This window comes from Trichoplusia ni, unplaced genomic scaffold, assembly GCF_003590095.1.
Source record: "Trichoplusia ni isolate ovarian cell line Hi5 unplaced genomic scaffold, tn1 tig00003037, whole genome shotgun sequence".
NCBI lineage: Eukaryota > Metazoa > Arthropoda > Insecta > Lepidoptera > Noctuidae > Trichoplusia > Trichoplusia ni.
The window spans coordinates 15,566-34,899 of NW_020800319.1; the positions used below are offsets into that span (position 1 = coordinate 15,566).

The window sequence follows — 19,334 nt, forward strand, 5'->3', positions numbered from 1 at the left end:
GTGAAATAAATATTTTTATTAAATCTTATATTTTTTGAAGTCATGAATTACCTAGCTTATTAACCAAACTGCTGGGCTCAGTCTCCGCTGATCTGCACCTAATTGTGTTACTTATTTACTGTTACGTATAATTTTATATATAATTGTATATAATTTTTTGCTATGTGAGTACAGCTAGCTGTTGCTCGGCTAACAGCTGCAAAAGCCTTCTTTAATGTAGGGATAAAAGTGGCCAGAAGACTATGTGTTAGTCCAAGGTGACAGCTACCTTTATACGCCTTTTTTAAAGTCTAAAAAATCGGTCCAACCGTCGTGACCGGGTAACAGACACACCTACATCAGCATACACATACAGATACAGATACATATTTTTGCATTTATAGCTATCTATTATTTACATTCGATTAAATCAAAGGGAGGTGTTTAAATAAAACTAAAAGCTTCATAAAAATATTATATTACAAAACTGATGCATTACAAGTGTGTAAGCATCACAAGGACATTATTCCCTATAACTAAAGAAAGTCACAGCCAATTCACTCAACATTATTTAGGTACCATCCTTCAACTCTCAGTTTTTTCCCCTTTTATAATACTGTTTGAGGAAGGCGGGATGTTCTCTTGATTGCGAGGTTTCTTCTTGTTCACTTTATTCTTCCACATCTTACATTCGTCAGCGCATTTGGTCGTTATAATACTTCTGTAAACAAAACAAGACATTGTTTTTAATTTAAGATTTTTTTTTGTCTTGGTAACCTCGAATTGAATCCAAAAACTAGGGTCTAATCTATGTCCACCTCAATACCTCATTACAACATATTTTTATGGTCATTACTTAATCGAAACGAGTTAAATTACAAGTGTCTATGTTCGTCAGAAACTGTTGTTTGTATATATGATGTTTGAAAACACCACACGTTACAAGCGTGGTATATTTTAATTATACATTATGTATCTCTGTAGCAAGCCTGAGTACAGGCTTTCACTGTTAAACCTAAGCATGTTAGCGTATTAATACAAAAAATATTTCTTCTCATGTCTTGCTTCAAATAGAATTTCATTTATTTCTGTCTCCTGCATGTTCTTTGTCTATTTGCTCTTATTAGACAATACCGATGTCACGTATAATATAATTGGCAAACTGGAAGTCAGCCAAATGACAGAAAATATCCTGAAATACTTTACTACGATTTCCATGGGCCAAACGTACAATGGTTATAAGCTGCTAGTGCTTAAACGACGCAAGGTTTCACTCACGCAACCCCGCCACCCTGTCAGCTCATGATTAGTGACTTCGCTTGGAATCGAAACCAGTTGGGCAATCCTGACAAATACGCGTTAGGAAATCGTTGCATTTTTTAAGTATACATCTCATCACAGTTAACTTCTATTTAAAACGTAAACGACGTTCTTAAAAGTTTATGTGTTTCTACATGGCACTTAATTGTAAGCGACAGCATCATTAATTCTTGAATACGGCTGCTAGATTATTTTTCTAATAGAAATTGAGCATTAAAAGTTATTTTAATGGAGAGGGGGGGGGGGAGACGTAGAGGGCTCTGAGATTGGTCAAGTCTAAAAATACAAGAAACTAATATAAATTGGTAGGAAAATTTTGTACTGACCTGACTAGATTTTCCCTCACATTAAATCTGTCCATAATTTCCATTATAACATCGGATATTATCTTCGGGTCCAAGCACATCTTAGCCGGCTTGTCCTGGAAGGCTGGCGATCTCTTCCCGGTTAGTGAATGGGTTGCCAGTATCCTAAAAACAAAAACGTGACTTCATAAGATGACGTCAAATGTTTTTAATGATTTAGGGCAGATGCGCGCTGTCCAAGTGGGCGTTGAAGTCAACAATGTTTTTAAAGTGAATGTCTAGGATTTTTTTAATGCTTTTTATAATGATTAATCCATTGCTTTAATATAGACCAGTTACGTTACCTTCATCCTTCGCACTAAACATACAATTCTTTAGCATAATAAAGTTGTTGGCAGTAAGAAATACATTTTCTGTTGTAAATGTTTTTATTACCTTCTTGGAAATACAGCTAAGAGGAGTGTTCGCGTAGCAATCGTATAAGATTTCCAATTGACCTTTACGAACTGGTCTTTATGTATCAAGGTTTTTCCACTCCCAATCGGTACCTGAAATTGGAAAAAAAATCGAAAAGTTATATAACACCTTCGTTTGAATCTCAGTGATTTTCCTAATGGGCTAATGTCTGAAGTCCAAAACTTAAATGATAAATGGTTAATGTCTTAAAAATTAACAGTTCATTAGTTATATCTATAATAAATCCTACAGGGGGATGTGGACCATTACCATAGGAAGTCTAGTCATAATAAACTGAATATTTTTTTCGCGAGTAGAAATCATCATCTTTTTCTTACAAAAACTTTTTGAAATGTAGAAATTAACGGTCGCTGCCTGAATTTCTTTCACCGACGTATACCTTTTTATGGAAAAAAGAGCCAAAAAAACAAACCTAAATAGGTACCTAATCATAGTAACAACTCTTAGACAGTAAAAACACGATCATATTTAATTACAAATATAACATAGGTCAGTTCTCGACAGCCGGAAGACTACGCATAATAATTTCTGCCGTATAAAAAACTATGAATAACTTAGCTGGCAGTTGTCACACGATTGTTCGTTACCTTTTGTTGAAGTAACGGTATTTATGACCTTGGTAATAACTACACTTACAAAGACAGCGAAATACTTGTTTGTATGTAGCAGACTTTTAAGTGATAATTTATGATTGCCGGATTTGTTAGAACATAAAAAAAAACATGTAGGTAAGTTGATCGACTACGTACAACCCTATTTACCAATCGATTTTAGATTCATTATTCATATGGTACAAAAATTTAAATTCTCAGCAACTGTTGGATACAATTAATTTGGTCATATTAATTTTATGTCTACTTAAAAGATGTGAAAAAGTGTTTTAACTTACCCATTCATCATCCTTCGGACCTGTGTTTTTAGCTGTTGTCACCTTAACATTATTGTACTTATTAGTAATAAGAACATTATCATCTGAGCGATTGAAATCTTCATGTTCGCTCATTTCTTCTTTATCTTCTTCCATCGATTGATTAAATTGGCTTGTATTGTTTATTTTTTCTGTAACAGTTTCATTTGAAGTCTGATCCAGCATTGATACTGGTCGTTTCATATCCTCAAGCATTTTGAACAATGTTTTAAAGCTGTTCTTTATTTTGATAAGTTCACGTACATCGATGGATACATTTTGAGGATTTCCCTTCTGTAGATTCTTCCTCGTTGAGTCCGGAGAAGATTTGTTCATAGATTGCATAGCTATTGCTTTTGGAGTACCGTTGTGTTGTCTTTTACGGTTTATCAGGTTGGCATGCTTCATCATCTTTGGTATAACAGGGTTGGCTCTGTGACGGGGAACTATCACCTTTTTACTGGATCGTCTGTTGGTATACTGACGTCTGGAACGATCTAATTTGACTTTTTTGTCGGTCATCTGAAAGAAATTACCCACATTATATTATGTTGTGAAATACCCTCAAACTATGGCATAAATGTCAGTTTTGACTATTAAACATGTTGTTACTTACTTACCTACCTACATAAAGATAATTACAAACTTGCCCAAAATTATTATCTCCAAAATAACCCTCATAACGACCCTATTTATTATTTCATCGCAAGCCAAGCTGATAGTCCTATTAAAAATCATCCTTACTGCTTAGAAAATAAGACTCCAGTTACCTCAGTACCGGAATCTCCAGATTGGGCTCCATCGTCGCTGGGCGCCCAAGACGAAGCGCTTGAGGCGTAGTCTTCGGGCTCCTCATCAGGCTTCTCACTGGGGCCTGCTGCTTCTTCTCTCTTTATCATGGAGTCCAGGGCATCACGCTCACCTAGTTAGATTATCGACAGTTGGTAAGTACTGACGAAATTAAATCCGTAAAAGGGGTTGAATAGGACTTGTAGAGTAAATAAGTAAGTGAATGTTATACTAGAAATAAATGATGTCTTCTAAGTTCCCCTCTAGCCATTCCTTAATACTGGTTTAAAAGTAATATCATAAATGCGACTGTCTGGTTCCAGAGATACACTCTTATTTATAAAGTTTCACAAAATCTTAATAGAACAATTGGTAAGGAAATAGACTATAAATAAAAAGTATCGTATGAGATGCTTGTGTTTGTCCTTCGCACATACAGCTGTATTATTCCATTATACTCGGCTACGGTGGGATTGTACAACCCACGATTATGTGAATGGTTTAAAGCGTGCGGGGAATCGAACCTAATACCCTCAAAACTCGTAAGATTTCGCGCCATAAACGTTTTGATTTTGTGTAGTTAATGATCACGTGGTCTTTTTTTATTCTAGATAAGAGTTTAAACTACTTGAAAATAACGCAAAAGTAATTTATATATTGTGAAAATCAATTGTAATATAAGGTCACCCTCTTATTAGAGGACACTAATAGGCAAATCATGTTCAAGATAAATATATTTTTCTACTACAAATAAAACATTAAGTACCTATACCAATTGCTGTGAATTTCGCAATAGGAATAAACTAGATCTCTATTACCCAATTTGATACTAAGGTAAATGCTTTAAACCACTAAAACACATTAATCTTAAAAATAAAGAATTTCTACCTAATTCACAAAGGAATAACATCAAACACCACATGCATTCACTTTATGAAAGCACTCGTTCATTATTCCTAACGGCCTTTACCTGCACAAGGGTAACAAAAGTTCAATTACTTACGCGCGCGCGCCACCAGTGTCGCCGACTCCTGCTCACCACGTCTGTTCACCACCATCACATCGCCAGGCTTCAGCTCCTTGTTCAGAGGACTCACTACAGACCTCACATACACCACATCACGGCCACCGCTCTTCCACTCCACAAGCAACCAGTTACAATCAGTTTGCCTGGACATCACTCACTAAAATCACTGGCAGACATACGAACACCTCAAGCTTCACCAAATGACTAGAATGCATTGCATCGGTCCCTCAGGTAAAAGTTTCATTACAACGCTCCCTAACTGCAGTTATTACTTCCCCCGCCCAAAACGAACAATAGTTTTCGCCAACGGGCCCGGGTCTAACAAAAAACGCATCCTTTTTTGCAACGTACTTCCTAGTAAGTTTCTAAGCGGAGATTTATATTCTTTTGTGTAATTTGTGTTGTCTTGCCGAAAGTCGTAAAAGTATTTAAAACAATTGGTTATTCTTTCTTTCATAAGCTTGTAGTAGTCATAGAGACCAGTAAAATGTGTTGAAAAGATGCATCATTTCGTATTAATTTGATCTATAGGAAATGAAATTTCCCTTTCTAGTATGTATCCTTTTAAATTAAGTTTAATAGATATACGCGTAAGATGATTGATTATATCTATTCTAATTAGAGTGATGTGGTATACGTAGTCTGGAACCTAGTAGTGTGATACAAAAAGTTGCACTTTTTCCATTTAATCCCTAAACCACATTCTCATATATTTCATGGACCATGCATGGGTGCATGCATGCATGCATGCGCATCGTTGACACTGACTTTAAAACTTTTATCACCGTGTTATGCGTTGTAAATTTATTCCGCAAGACACTACTTTTGGAATTTAGTCTGGGGCATATTACACCGAGCAAGTGGCTGCCTTAAAACATTTCGACAAATCTTTTGCAAAAGGATTCGATACGATTACACGATTCGTATTATTGGCCTTAAGAGCTTACAAATAAACGCTCTTTATAGCTTGGAAGCCATCATTGGCATATTCGGGGAGCACGCATATTTTAATACGTAAATTAATAAGTTATTTTACTTGGATCTTTGATTGGCCTAGATTTCCTAAATCACAAAACTTATGAAGAGTAGAAGAATACTTTTCTTATGACTTAAAAAGACCACATACATTGTGAACCTAATCACTTGTGTAGGTGATAATTGGAACATTATGTGGAACGGAACGTAACACAAATTGTAAAATATAAACATGTCAAATCAGATATTTTAGGTTATGTCCGAATCTCCAAGGCATGTTGATTTACGAGATTAAATAAATATGTTACTTTGTGTAAACAAATAATGGAAGGTAGTAGTGAAGCAACGACATTGCAGAAGAAAAAGAATACAGTCAGCAAAGGTAAAATAAAGAAAAGTCTTAAGAATGTCCTTTGTCGCCCGGATCAACTGTTTTGGTAAGTTTTAAATTGCAAACATTAGATTTTCAATATTCTTTTTTATTAATTACTGGTTTGGAAAATGTACTATAAGAAAGTTATATTATGCTTTATAGGCCCGAGATAACAGAAAATGAAGGAAAGAGAATAGAATCAGTTCTAAAGAACCATAGTATTGTCATTCCAGTATTTCAGAAACCACACTGGAAAGAAATAAAAAATGTTCCAAAAGAAAAGCGACCAAAACCACCAAAGTTAAAGTAAGTTAATACGTATATAATTTATGAAATTCCTTTATAAAATATATTCCTTTATAGAATTTATATATTTAAAAAAAAACACTATTGATACGAGGGTTTTCAAATCATGCTCTAATATGTATATGGGTAATTGTAGAAATATAGTCAGACTTTTTGAAGGAAAAAATATTATTGTAATTTTTGTATTTGCAGAAAAAATGAAGGCTTGTTGCTTGGAATCAGAGAATGTACCGACTCAATACAAAATGGAAGCTGTTCTGGAATTGTTCTTGAAGCTAAACTCAATCCAAGATTAATTGTCCACCCTTTACTAGATTTGTGTATTAATAGACAAGTACCATATGTTTGCTTGCCTGACCTTAAGAAAATCAGTGCAACCTATTTTGGTGTCCCTACAAGTTGTTTGGGCATAAAAAGTGACCATTTACTTGATGTTAAAAATGAAATAGTTAAAATAGCCAACAACTATCCCCAACCAAAACCGACTGTTGAAATAAAACAAGTGAATAAAGCAGAAAAAATTGAATTGAACAAGATGGACATTACAGAAAATACTACTTTTACATTCCTATTCAGAAAGAGGAAAAACAAAAGAGTATTTGTTCCGTCTAGTCAAGATAAAGAAGAAAATGCAACAAAGAAGTTTATAGGACAAGACTTCATAGAATTCTCAGGAAAAGAAGAGGAAAGAAGTAGAACCTACATGAAAATGATAGTTAAGAGGATAACAAATAATCCAGCAAGGGTTAAAAAGAAATAAACCATTTATTATAAGAGATATGCTTTATTTTAAAATATTAATTACTATTATGTCAAAAAAGACATATGTTAAACATTCCACAAGGAATGTGAAAAAAACATTAGGAAGTGTTATAGGCATAAGAGTTCCAATAATATGAAAAAAATAAGATATCTCTTTGTATTACTCTATCATTTTCTAACTGGAACAATTATGGCCATAAAACTCCATAATATAAGCTCAGTAACAAGAATTGTCTGGGATTTGTTAAAAGAAGCAAGTAAATTGTAATCTCAGAACAGTTCTTATTACCAATTACCAAATTTTACCCTTAACCTTTTTACTGCCACCATTTCATGACCATATTTTTAAACAGAAAACATAATTTATACATAAAATAAAAACATTAAGCTTAAATAAATTCATATTGCTTTGTGTAATTAATAAAGCCTTACGTCTATGTGTGACAGTCAAAAGGTTATGTTTCATTTCAATTAATACATAAAACAGGTAAAACTCGATAAACTAATTATACTAAAGATCATGTTGTACCCGATAAAATGCATCTGTACAAATATAATAACAATCATTTTATAGAGTACACCATGACAGTAGATATATGTATCTTACATTTTCAATTTATGCATTGCATTAAGTTTTTTACAGTTCAATTTAATAAAAATCAAACAACAGATTGGTTCAATGTTACACCTACAGTAATGACTACTAGTCAATTAATGCTGGCCATTGCTTACACCTAAACATACATAGTAAGTAAACCAAGACGATAATAAACGACGAAGTTCTGTGTGCCCTTGAAACGAGTGTGTACTTGTTGAATTCTACGACGGCATGTGAATTATTTTAATTTGAACATTGTAATAACAAGTGTCAAGCCGACGACACGAGATTTGACAAAATGTGTGTCCACCAGGGATGCACGACACATCGCTTCATTGATAGGGAACTGAAGTTTAGTTTAGGCAAATGAAGCGATACAATTGTTTTTTTTAGCATCGCTCGTTACTAGTATCTGGTGGAAACTGCCTAAATCTGGATGCAAACATTACCACGGTACAAGTTTATTTATAGTTCCCACACAAACTATAGAGGCATTACAAAAACACTGAATATAAAATCATCAAATAGCGAATTTACTTTGCAAATAGCTGTATATTATTTTATAATATCTAGGTATTTATACTAACTTAAAGATAACAATAAAAATTGGTACATGGTACCAATATTGATTTATACAATCACATGTTTAGCTATTATTAATTCATAATAATTGTCTTCTTAATCTCATGTCATAACATGTAACAATTTTATCAATGTAAAAATATATACTGCTCTTTATTTATTTATTAGGACAAAAACCCGAGTGACATAGGTCAATTGCACTGATTATAAAATACCAATGAAGGACATATACGTACAAATTACGTATAAAGAACTGAAACTATTAACTGAAAGGTAATTGGAAAGTAATAAGAAATAAATCCTGCCTTACTTCACGAAATAAGCAAGTTGTCAAAATGACTCTAAATAAGGAAATATTTGTACATTTCTTCTCCATCTCAAGGAGTATAGAATACCGACGTAGGAGAAAAGATGATGTGATCACAATCTCAAGGACTTAGTGAGCTTGTTAACACTTTATATTAGGTTTATTATTCCCAAAGGTATTTACAATCGGATCCGATGGAAGTAAATTCCAAGAGACTCGTAGAGCAGACCCGATTCAATTACTCTCAAAGACCTATGTTGTACAGTCTTATTCACAGTTTAATCATTCTCCAGACAAGTCAGTCTATGAAAAGGGAAAAATGTTCTCGATGGATAGACGTCGGGACTGGTTCTTGACCTACGGAATACTTGTTCTTTATACATATAAATGAAATTCTAAATTTCGGAAGTTAGTGAACAATTCAGATATATATTAACTTAAATAGATATCCATGTACTCTATCCTGACACTGACCGAAGTGATATAACTTGATCAGAAAAGATTAAGATAAAAATTTATATTATTATTAATTAATTACCAGCATTCACTTCTCAGAAGCGTATGCCGATCTTAGAATATGTACATAATATAAATGCCTATTTAATCATTGTTACGCCGGAACGCCGCGCCGGCCCGAGCGCGCCTGACGCGGGCGAGGCCTGGCCCGGCCCGCGCTGTGCGGATGTCTACTGGGCCGATTTATATCGAAAACCGGGAGTAGTTGTGTGTGAGCGCGGTCAGTGCGGAGCGCGCGGCGGCGGCGCCTCGCTGGGCCGGTAGCGCGCCAGGATGATGGCGCACATGGTCTGCGCGTCCGTCTCGTCCGGGTAGGCCGCCATGGCCGCCGCCACCTGCGCCTCGGGGAAGATGCCGGCCAGGTGGTAGTGCATGCGGCGCCGCGCGTCCCAGTGCTGCAGCGCGCCGTCCGACGCGGCCGGGGCCACGCGCGGCGCCAGCAGACCCGCCGCCGCGCCTGCGCCCCCCGCGCCCCCGCCCGCGCCCCCCGCCCCGCCCGCGCCCCCCGCCCCGCCCGGCGCGCTAGCCACGCGCGCCGCCAGCGAGTGCGCTTGCAACCGCGGGTCGCAGCTCGGGTTCAGCGTGAGCTGGCGAGCCAGCTTACGGTGCGTGTTGACATCGGGCGGCGGCGGCTGCGAGGGTCCTGCCACTTGCGCGCGGTCGAAGTGCGTCGCCAGCGTAGGATCTGCGAGTCGTGGAGCAGCGGATTGAGCTCGTGCGAGCTGCCGCTTAACATCAGCGGGGCGGCCGCCGGGCGGTAGGCTCACAGTGTGTAAGTCACGTGCTCGCAGGGTCTTGGCGGCCCGCTCAGAAAGCTTCTCCGCGACAGACTTATGCGGGCGGCCGGCGCGCTCGGGGTGGTGGAACTTGCACTTGTTGCCGTACGTGCACTTGCGGCCGTAAGGGCAGGCGGGTGGAGGCTCCACGCGAGTGGCGGGCGCGCGCAGGAACGCGTCCAGCGTAGGTCCAGAGCGACCAAGAGGATCGTCCGGTGGCATGAAACGGTCGTTGACGAATGAGTACATGAGCAGCCGCTCTTCTACGACTTTCCGAAACTCTGGATTTTCACTGGCGAGGTCGCGGTAGTTATCGTTGGAGACGACGATGCCGTCGGTCTCGGCGGCGAGGCGCAGGATGTAGCGGTCGTCGTAGCAGACGAGCCGCTTGCCGCCGAGCAGCCGGCTGGGCGTGTACACGAGCACGCGCTCGCGCTCGAGCCGCTCCAGCGCGTCGCGCTCGGCGATGGGGTTGTTGGGGCGCGACGCCTCCTTGCGCCACTTGGGCACGAAGGCGGTGATCTCGCGGTGGCCGCGCGCGCGGAACCACTCCACGCAGATCTCGATGCCGCGGCACGAAAATACCTCCTTGTTGCCGTGACTGAAGAGGCATAAGTACACGCATCAAACACAAAGTCCAATATACTCTCCGGAATTCATATAATTAGGTTAAAGAATTGCTTTGTAAACTTTGCTACTAATACACTATCGTCTGATAAGATTGTTCATGTTTTCAACCGGAACTCGAGATAGATATTTATAATACGACGTTGAACACGCAGTTTATCATTAACTAACACAAGGAAAATAGTAGGTACCTACTATTTTTGAATTCGATCACACTTGAGCGTTGTGATAGGCGTGTTGATAGACAGATATTTTAATATTTTTTATAAGGAAATCTATTTTAGAAATGTGTCACTGTTACTTTAAATAGAAAAAATAGGGGGAATACTAATGCTTTTTTCGAATATTTTGATGATCTACCTCATAGCGACATTGCTGCCATCGATGACGATGTGCCTGAGCGCGCCCCGCTCGGGCGGCGGCTCGGGCTCGGCGGGCGGCGCGGGAGACAGCGCGCGCGGCGGCTGCTTGGCGGCCAGCTTGATCAGCTCCGCCAGCAGCTCGTTGCAGGGCGGGTCCGGGCCCAGCCGCTGCAGCGCCGTCCGCGCCAAACGCTCAGAGTAACCCAACTTCATGGCAAACTCGATCTTTGCCTGCAAGTATACGGAATAGGTGAAGTTAACAATTTACTTTAATCGTATAAATGGAAATATTTCCTGGTTGTTTGGACACTTATTGAATCTGAAGGCGGAGGTCAGCGAGTGAACCTACACGATCACGTTTTGGCAATATTTTTTCAAGTTATGCCAAAGCAAGTCTTTATAAGTAATTAATAAAAAAAAAAACAAAATAGAAACATCTAAAACGTATAAATCTCTTACCTGGTTGGGTGGTGTTGGTGTGAGTGTGACATACTCCGCGAACTCGGCGGCGAGTGTGTCCGAGGGGGTCCGTGAGGCCGCCCTGTGCGCGCTCTCGTCCTCACACTCCGAGTCATAGCTAGAGTCCTCGCCTCGCTCCACAGCCCACCCCAACGATGACTCCACATATTTCTGAAACAATACTTCCAATTGAAACAACTGCTACGGTAAAACTAAACGGAAGCCTGACTGTTCGAGCTGTTTCAAAACAAGAAAATTTTTGAACATCAGCAATAAATTCACAAGAATCGTGAATAGCCACCTTTAATTCTTGAGTTTTTTTTTGTGAATCTCAAAAAAACCGAGTACGGATAGTCAGCTCTAAAGATAATTATCTAAGCTACGCTGTAAGCAAGTTTATCTTTTTTGAAATGAATCAATTGATCATGATTCATGATACCGACAAATTATTTTAATATCAATTTAAAAATCTATTGTAATTAAAATTACTTCGGTAATAATGGGCAAAGTAATCGAAATGTAATTAAATCGATTCAAAGGCTGAATCGATTAAGATTTCAATTGCAGTAACAATGTGCAATGCATTTTAAGTAAGCAACAATTTTAATCTATCCTTTCACATATGAATTGCATTACTGCGGGCCGGATGTTACGAGAATGCAGTTCACATTTCTAAGATTAGCTTGGCAACGCGAATAGCAGAAACGGATCTTTAAAATTAAAACGATATAGGACACACAGAAACACCAAATTAAAAAAAAACACGTCGAGTGATCTATGATCGGCAAATTGACAATTGCTATTGACGTTTAAAATTGTATAAATAATTATAATATATTAAGATGTTCGTTGCGATGATTATCGATCAAGCAAATTTGATATTAGCGCGACCGGCTCTGCACAGGGTCACGGGGCCGTCGAGGCGGATCTACAGATGATCATTGACCTTTAGCGTGTGCGCTGTCGGCCGCACCGGTTGTAATTCATTATTCATGAATTGACAAAATTATTACTGAATTAATAATAAAGATACCTAATGAAATATAAAAATTTGACGGATTATATCCATTTCACTGTGATATTGCATTTATTAAAATGTTATCTAGGTATGTCAACAGTATTACACGAAGCAAAAAAATCTAATAAGAAACGTCAGTCCCTATTTCTTTACTCGTAAGGGCTAAGTTTCAATGTAACAGGATATTCCGCAGAATTGTACGTAAAAATATTTGAAATTCAAATGGAGAACCTCTTGCGAGAGTAATTCAAACGGTAGAAATGATCAGTGGAATGATACCGCGTAGTCTACGTACTAAACTGGGCACGTTTACTGTAAGAAAATTTAATAATCTACAAAATAGAGGTTAGTCATAGCACAAGATCCGCATCAAGACCTAGTTGGCTCACAAACTAAAATACAAATCTAGATTTTGGTTAAGATAAACTGCACATGTATGCAGATAAAAAGATAATAACAATAATAATCCAGGGATTAACGTCTCAGATTAAAATAAATTATGCGTTAATATCATATCAGGCTAATGATCCAAAATTGTCGAATTTTATTAATAAAAGAAACTATTGCGAATAAAAAATATTACATAATTCATCGTAAAGTACCAATAATCTACTAAAACTACATTTTTTAATAGTTAGTAATTCTGTTTATGAAATAGCCAACTTCATTGTAATCTTGTGATTTTTCATACGATGTAGGTAGGTTACAGTTCCAAACGATCTTATTTTTTCTTGTTTTATTACTAGGTAGGCCCAATACGCAAACATATTGTTGCCCGCTGGTTAAGTAGATATGTAGTTATTTCGTAAATTTATCAAATAAAACGAATTTTCATAAGTGCTATAAAATAAATACAATTAAATATATAAATAATGTGACAAAAATCGATTGTAAAAAAGTGAAATTGTACTTTTTGAAGATGAGAACCAAGTCTTTTATAATAATAATAATTAAGCGCATGATGAACTAGACAGGTAGAAATTATTGGATGGCAAAATTATTGACAGACATTTTATTTTAACGGCCGTGGTTGGACAAACACAAGTCTTACGCCAAAAATAATCTTTAAACACAATGACATTAACCCTATTAATACAATTACTAAGTATTAATAAACATTAAATTCTAAGTTTAATTGTATCATCCTTCTACAAACATAAATAAAAAATCTAAATATAAATCAATTCGTACTCGTAGTTCCTCTAAGATCATTGTCTAAGCAAAAGTAAATATTGAAGTAGTGCAGGCAAAGTTCCTGTTAGAAAATCGGTAAGTACACGTCGTGTAAGACGATAAAGTTTAGTAGGTCTGTGGAGCTTACATCCGGGCGCGAGCACGGAAGCGCCCCGCCTACATAGCGGAGCCGGATGCGACTTTCTAAAAAAATCGAACCTGACTTCGGCGCGAGAGATATTGAACTATGCTATTATGAAACGAGAAACTAAACGCTTTATAATAAAAACAGTCCTGTTAATAAACATAATATATTATTATTTATTAAAGTAGGTCGGAATTTGCTTTTAATTTTCTATTTTTAAATTTGATACAAAAAAGAAAATACTGATGATATTATTAAACAAATATAATTAACAAGGAGACTGTATGGTTGGAATATTGTAAATTGGCAACACAAAGTTTAATGATACGCACAAAAAATAAAAGTGCATTTTCGCAAAGTAATGGAAAGTTATTATCAGCTAAATATTATTTTGTCAATGAGTAAGTTTCCGATTATAATAATAAACAATAAATGCTTCCTAAGATAGCGAGTTACGTCAATGATCATCCGATGTTCGTATTTGGGGTCAGCCATCATGATTACTGTATTTAACAAACATGTTATTAATTTAATGCTATCTAAATCTTTTTCAGTTCTACGTCAGTGTGAATACATAGGGGCCATAGTTTCACTTTTACGTAAATGTTGTGATAAAGTTCATTTTACGGTGATATAACGTTGCTGTTTACGCGGTGCTGAATTGAATGCGGCAGCAATTGTGATAACAAAACGCGTACTTTGTACTTTGAACCGTAAAATTTTGGCACATATCTATGACATAAGTCTGATTTTAGTTCTCAGGGTTCGGTATTTGTGTGTATGCTAGTGTATAATTCGATTTTGATTATACATTCAATGCTACTGAATAATAGTAAAAACTTGAAATAAGAATCCAATCCAAAACAGATCTTAAATTTCAAAGCCTTTCAAATTTAAAGACAAAAGACAATTTCTGATGAATCGGATCAGGGTAAATGAATTGTCGATATTTTAGAACATTTTATAAGACGGACAAGAGGCCAAAATCAATTTCCTCATATAATACTAGCGGCAGTATTTTAGGCAAAACCCATCGGTTAATCCCGCCGTCAGCCACGCTCGTTTACGTTGGGCAATTTATTTGTTTACGTTTTTTCTAACACTATTTAGTCTCCATCGAAACACGCTAAACTCGTTGTACACTGAAACTTGAGTGCTTCAACTTATAATAAATAACAAACGTGTACCGCCTTCAGTAAAAAACGAAACATTCGTCGACCCACTTAAATTTTAGAGGTCGCGCAAATGAACCGATTAATTTAGTCCATTTATGTTTTTACAAGCTATAATTGGTTTAAAAGTTCTTAGTGCAACAATTTCAAGGAACGTAAGACGCCAAAACAACCTCATCTTTTTGTTTCCTTGAATGTTATGACAACGTCAAATGATGAAGTAACAAACGCTAAACTCATGACGTAACCAGGTTACTAGCGTTTCTAGCTTCTGGCCATTTTGCATGCGTAGCACTCCTATTCTCGGAAGCTTAGTTTCAGTACGTCACATGCTTATATCATCCAGTTCTGGAGAAGTCCATTTCTTCCAAACTTCACCGGTCTATATCAACACCTGCGACATGTTTATTTGCTCCATCAGTCCATATGTTTTTAGCAATAATTTGTTATTCATCCTACTCATTGACGTCTCGCAAATTACTCCAATGCTATAGTATATTGACGTCAGTGTAAGTTCAATTTTATCTCATTTAGACGCAACTAAAGGAACTATTAATTACGTAGGAAGGTCTTCATAGATACTCGCAAAGGTTATCGCACGGCGCAATCTACGAAATTTAATTATTTACTAAAATTTGTTTAACTATTGACGTAAGTAGTACTACTGGATAGTAGTTACTGATAGAAATTGTAGAGATTGGAAGCAGAGCATTCGCATTTTGGTGGAACAGATGCAGTGAAATTATTTGTATACCGCAAGCGTATTTGAATTCCCGAAACAAATACCAGACGACGGCTGACCTGTTAAAAGCACGTGATTTGTATTCCCAGGAAATTGTGTCTCATTGCGAACCGGTCAGCGCGCTGCCTATGTTAATTTACATTAAGGCATGCCTATACGATAAGCAACGTCTGCGGGTGAGTGAGTACAATTAGTTCCGTTTGTAGAGGAGAAATTCTATCGTTGGTTTGTTAAAGAGATAACAACGACCAATAGGGTGGGAGCATTCGGGCGACGTCGACGCACGCCACCTCGTGCGATGTGGCGTCAGCGACGAACAGGATGCGGGCACGCGACATACTTTATACATACGTACACATGAGTACAATACAAACTGCACTTGAGTGCGCTCTAACATTTGGTTGCCATAACAATACGCTGTCTTCACATCGCAGAGCATATGTTAGCTAACACGCTAAAAGTACATAAAGATTTATGTTACATGATCTCAGATAACTCATTTCTAATAGACGTAGACTGGTTGTCTGTAAACATACAGTTTGTCATAAATAGCCAGTTGTTTTTTGTAAGGTTCTTAATTGATATTCAAGCTTGCAATTAATTCGTGACGTAGGTATGTTGTGACTTTTGCTTACAATAATAATGACAAGATTAGTTGAAAACGAAATATGACGTCATTGGGTTTGATCAGATTATAAGATAAAATATATGATCACAATAAGGTGTAACGAATTCTTTAAAGCATTTCGTAATCACTGTAGATAAAACAGAAATATCTACAAAAATCACACCGCAGCTATAATTTTTATGCCGGTTCCGAAATGTTAAATTCAAATACAATGTTTTCCTACTTGACACTCTTGGGCAATTCTTCGAAAACTAACGTGACATCGTTTTATTTATTACTCCTTGCATCGCAGAATTTACCGATTGAGATCTTTAAACGGTAGAAATACTTATAGAATTCTGTGACAACATTCTCTAGGGCTACTAATCTAAAATAAAATGCAGTCATACTGTCCAAACATAAAATAGATAGATATTACAGATACTTAGAAGGGCTTGATGCGGTGCCTGCAATCTATTGGACTGCCAGTCGTTACCGGCATTCTTTCACAATCATAAGTACACTTCACAATATCTAAGAACTGGTTAGCCTGTTTACAAGTTAAGATTTGTCTGCATTGTATAATTTAAATTTTGGAAAAATCTTACTTTTCGATCCGATTTTTTATGCGTAAGATACTTGGGATCAATTTCTATACTCGCCCAAAACGTTGATGGATGTTTCTACACTTTGGGCTGAATAAATAAATCCCTAGGAATTGCAGAAACCAAATGCCTAAACCAGCTATAGCCATTAATAGATGGAGGCCAAAGACAGGTGGCAGAAGTTAGGGAAAACTGAGACCAAGTGGGGCTGATGACGTGGCTACATTTATAGGAATCATCTGTATATGGATATACAAAAATGGGCAAAAATGGGGATTGCCTCAGAGATGAGTGAGTCTAAAAAGGTGATGATAAAGTACCTAATAGAAAGACGTTGTATGAAATTAGAATTGTATAAAGTCAGAAAAGGCTTGCCAAAGAATTAAATAGACGAAGTAAAAGAAAAAATATGAGAACCCTGCTTTCTTGATAAAAGATAGAAAACAAGAAAGAAATAGCGATTAAAAGGATTAACTTTACACAGCTGTTACAAATATAACAGAATTAAACCTCGAATTTAACGTATGGGCTTATTTATTTAACAGGATATTTAAATAAGGCTTATTAATTACTTATGACGTGTTGCCTCAAACCAAACCGGCAACAAATTAGCATTAGGATATAAGAATACGTCACCTGAATCCGTTGATGGCGGACCGAAATATAGTCATATTGTCATCCAAAGAAACAGTGGGCCCTGAAGTGGTATCATTTAAGTTACTCAATCGCTCGGTCTGCCTACCTATTGAAATTACATCAGAGAATAATCATACCGGATATTAATTCATTTCAACTGTTAGAAGGTTGACAAGTCTCTCTTTTTAGTGAATTGGTTTTGCATTGAGTAAGGAATAATTTGGAACTAAAGAGTTACGATCACATTTTTGGTTTTCCTAAAGACTATTTTAATTGCTTACGAATTACTTTATACGAATTCATTGTTTTCCTGATACATTTGTATGAAGGGAGTGTATGTGATAAGAATTACTATAAACAATGGTAAATTATTTATTAATGAGTTTCTAACTACGTTAGGGTTTCCCATGTGTTTTGAGATACGAAGGCAACAATCTTGGGTAAATGAAAGTGACGTCTTTTGTATTCAGTTTGTTTACTTGCGAAACATCCGTGAGTATGTAACGTAACCTTCACATGTTGGATATCTATGGAAAGTTATCTGATAAAACAATAATATAAAGGACGATCTCAATGGGCGACGCTCTTAAATCTTTTGATATTTGATATAATAAGCATTTATCAACTGATCTAATAATCAATTCGAAAAACAAAAACGGACGTTAAAATATTCATAAATGCATTCAACAAATTCAAATTCTCAGAAACGTCCTGACCAAACACATAAAATTCATATCCGTGATCGGATGTCGTTGATAACAAAAATATATAAATCACTAGTGCCCGCGGAGGCGAAGTGAAAGTTTGTCTTGATATCCGAGCAGTGCCGGACCTGCGACACTTCGCACAGACGACAAATGAAGACATGCACATTAATTAAACCTCTACATTGCTTTCACAAGTGGTCACAAAAACATCAATATTGTATCGTGATGCTGTGGAGTGTAGAGCAACTACTGACGACGGCGAACACTATCGCAGCCATCTAAGTGATCGCATGCTGCCGGCACTAAACATGTTCACTGCAGTAAATCCATCTTTCTAACGATCATCAACAAACCATTTTCACGTTCTCGCTGTGAACACCGACAATAGAAGTCCACAAACTGTTAATCCGTTGTTCTCACTCACCCACTATGAATTATCTCAAAAAAGATCCTAGTCGTTTTGTCTATGTTTGAGCACTGTATACAATAATTAGCATACCTACATGACGTTAACGAACCGGCTCTACTTCCGGGTTCGTTATATCGACTGTTCGTGAATGAACATCATTACAATGCGATGTACGCAAATCGCGATTCACTATGAAACTCTCGGGGGATATAAGATGCAAGAAGCGGGACACGTACTGTGCTAGCAGTTGTAACAGGTGTCCTAACGGAGGATATGAGATTCGCGCTCACCTGGGAGTTGTCGATCGCGTACATAATATTGTGTTAATGCGTGCGCGAGTAGCATGGCATGACGCGCGTGTGCGAGCGCGGCGTGCTTCGCGGCAAGACTATTGACTAGCGTATCATGTGGCGCAAGCGCATGCACACCTCCACGCACGAGCCCGCTGAGTGAAGGGGAAGCGGGGCACCGCGAGATCCGGGTTGTGCGCCCACTGCACCCGCGGGCGGCCCCCAAACAACACCGCGCACCGTGACCTCTGCCACTACACACCAATATCGTTTCGGATTTGTCGCATCCATACACGACGGTGATGAATTGTACCCGGAAACACCGACGTCAACTTTCTAGCACCGTTTATGACGTACTAAATTCATAAATTGAACTGCTTTGA

The 19,334-nt window shown here is 37.6% G+C and overlaps 3 protein-coding genes across 4 annotated transcripts; 1 reads left to right on the forward strand and 2 right to left on the reverse strand.

Moving 5' to 3' along the window:
• Positions 1 to 441: 441 nt before the first annotated feature.
• LOC113507668 (early boundary activity protein 2-like) lies at positions 442 to 5,070 on the reverse strand. Of its 2 annotated transcripts, none has more exons than XM_026890571.1 (6): positions 4,781 to 5,070; positions 3,759 to 3,910; positions 2,971 to 3,510; positions 2,040 to 2,152; positions 1,626 to 1,769; positions 442 to 700 (listed from the first exon to the last, which is right to left on the reverse strand). In XM_026890571.1, exons 1-6 carry the CDS (start codon positions 4,953 to 4,955, stop codon positions 565 to 567), a joined length of 1,260 nt encoding a protein of 419 aa, XP_026746372.1. In that variant the 5' UTR covers positions 4,956 to 5,070; the 3' UTR covers positions 442 to 564. The 2 variants fall into 2 exon arrangements, with proteins under 2 accessions (XP_026746372.1, XP_026746373.1); XM_026890572.1 differs by having other exon boundaries at positions 4,666 to 4,828.
• Positions 5,071 to 5,601: 531 nt separating this feature from the next.
• Positions 5,602 to 7,236, forward strand: LOC113507671. The gene is made up of 3 exons (XM_026890574.1): positions 5,602 to 6,216; positions 6,315 to 6,458; positions 6,651 to 7,236. The coding sequence occupies exons 1-3, from the start codon at positions 6,104 to 6,106 to the stop codon at positions 7,216 to 7,218; spliced, it is 825 nt and encodes a 274-aa protein (XP_026746375.1). The 5' UTR covers positions 5,602 to 6,103; the 3' UTR covers positions 7,219 to 7,236.
• Positions 7,237 to 9,444: 2,208 nt separating this feature from the next.
• Positions 9,445 to 19,157, reverse strand: LOC113507666 (probable ribonuclease ZC3H12C). The gene is made up of 5 exons (XM_026890569.1): positions 18,952 to 19,157; positions 11,448 to 11,618; positions 10,987 to 11,219; positions 9,715 to 10,600; positions 9,445 to 9,558 (listed from the first exon to the last, which is right to left on the reverse strand). The coding sequence occupies exons 1-5, from the start codon at positions 18,973 to 18,975 to the stop codon at positions 9,445 to 9,447; spliced, it is 1,428 nt and encodes a 475-aa protein (XP_026746370.1). The 5' UTR covers positions 18,976 to 19,157.
• Between the last annotated feature and the right edge of the window lie 177 nt (positions 19,158 to 19,334).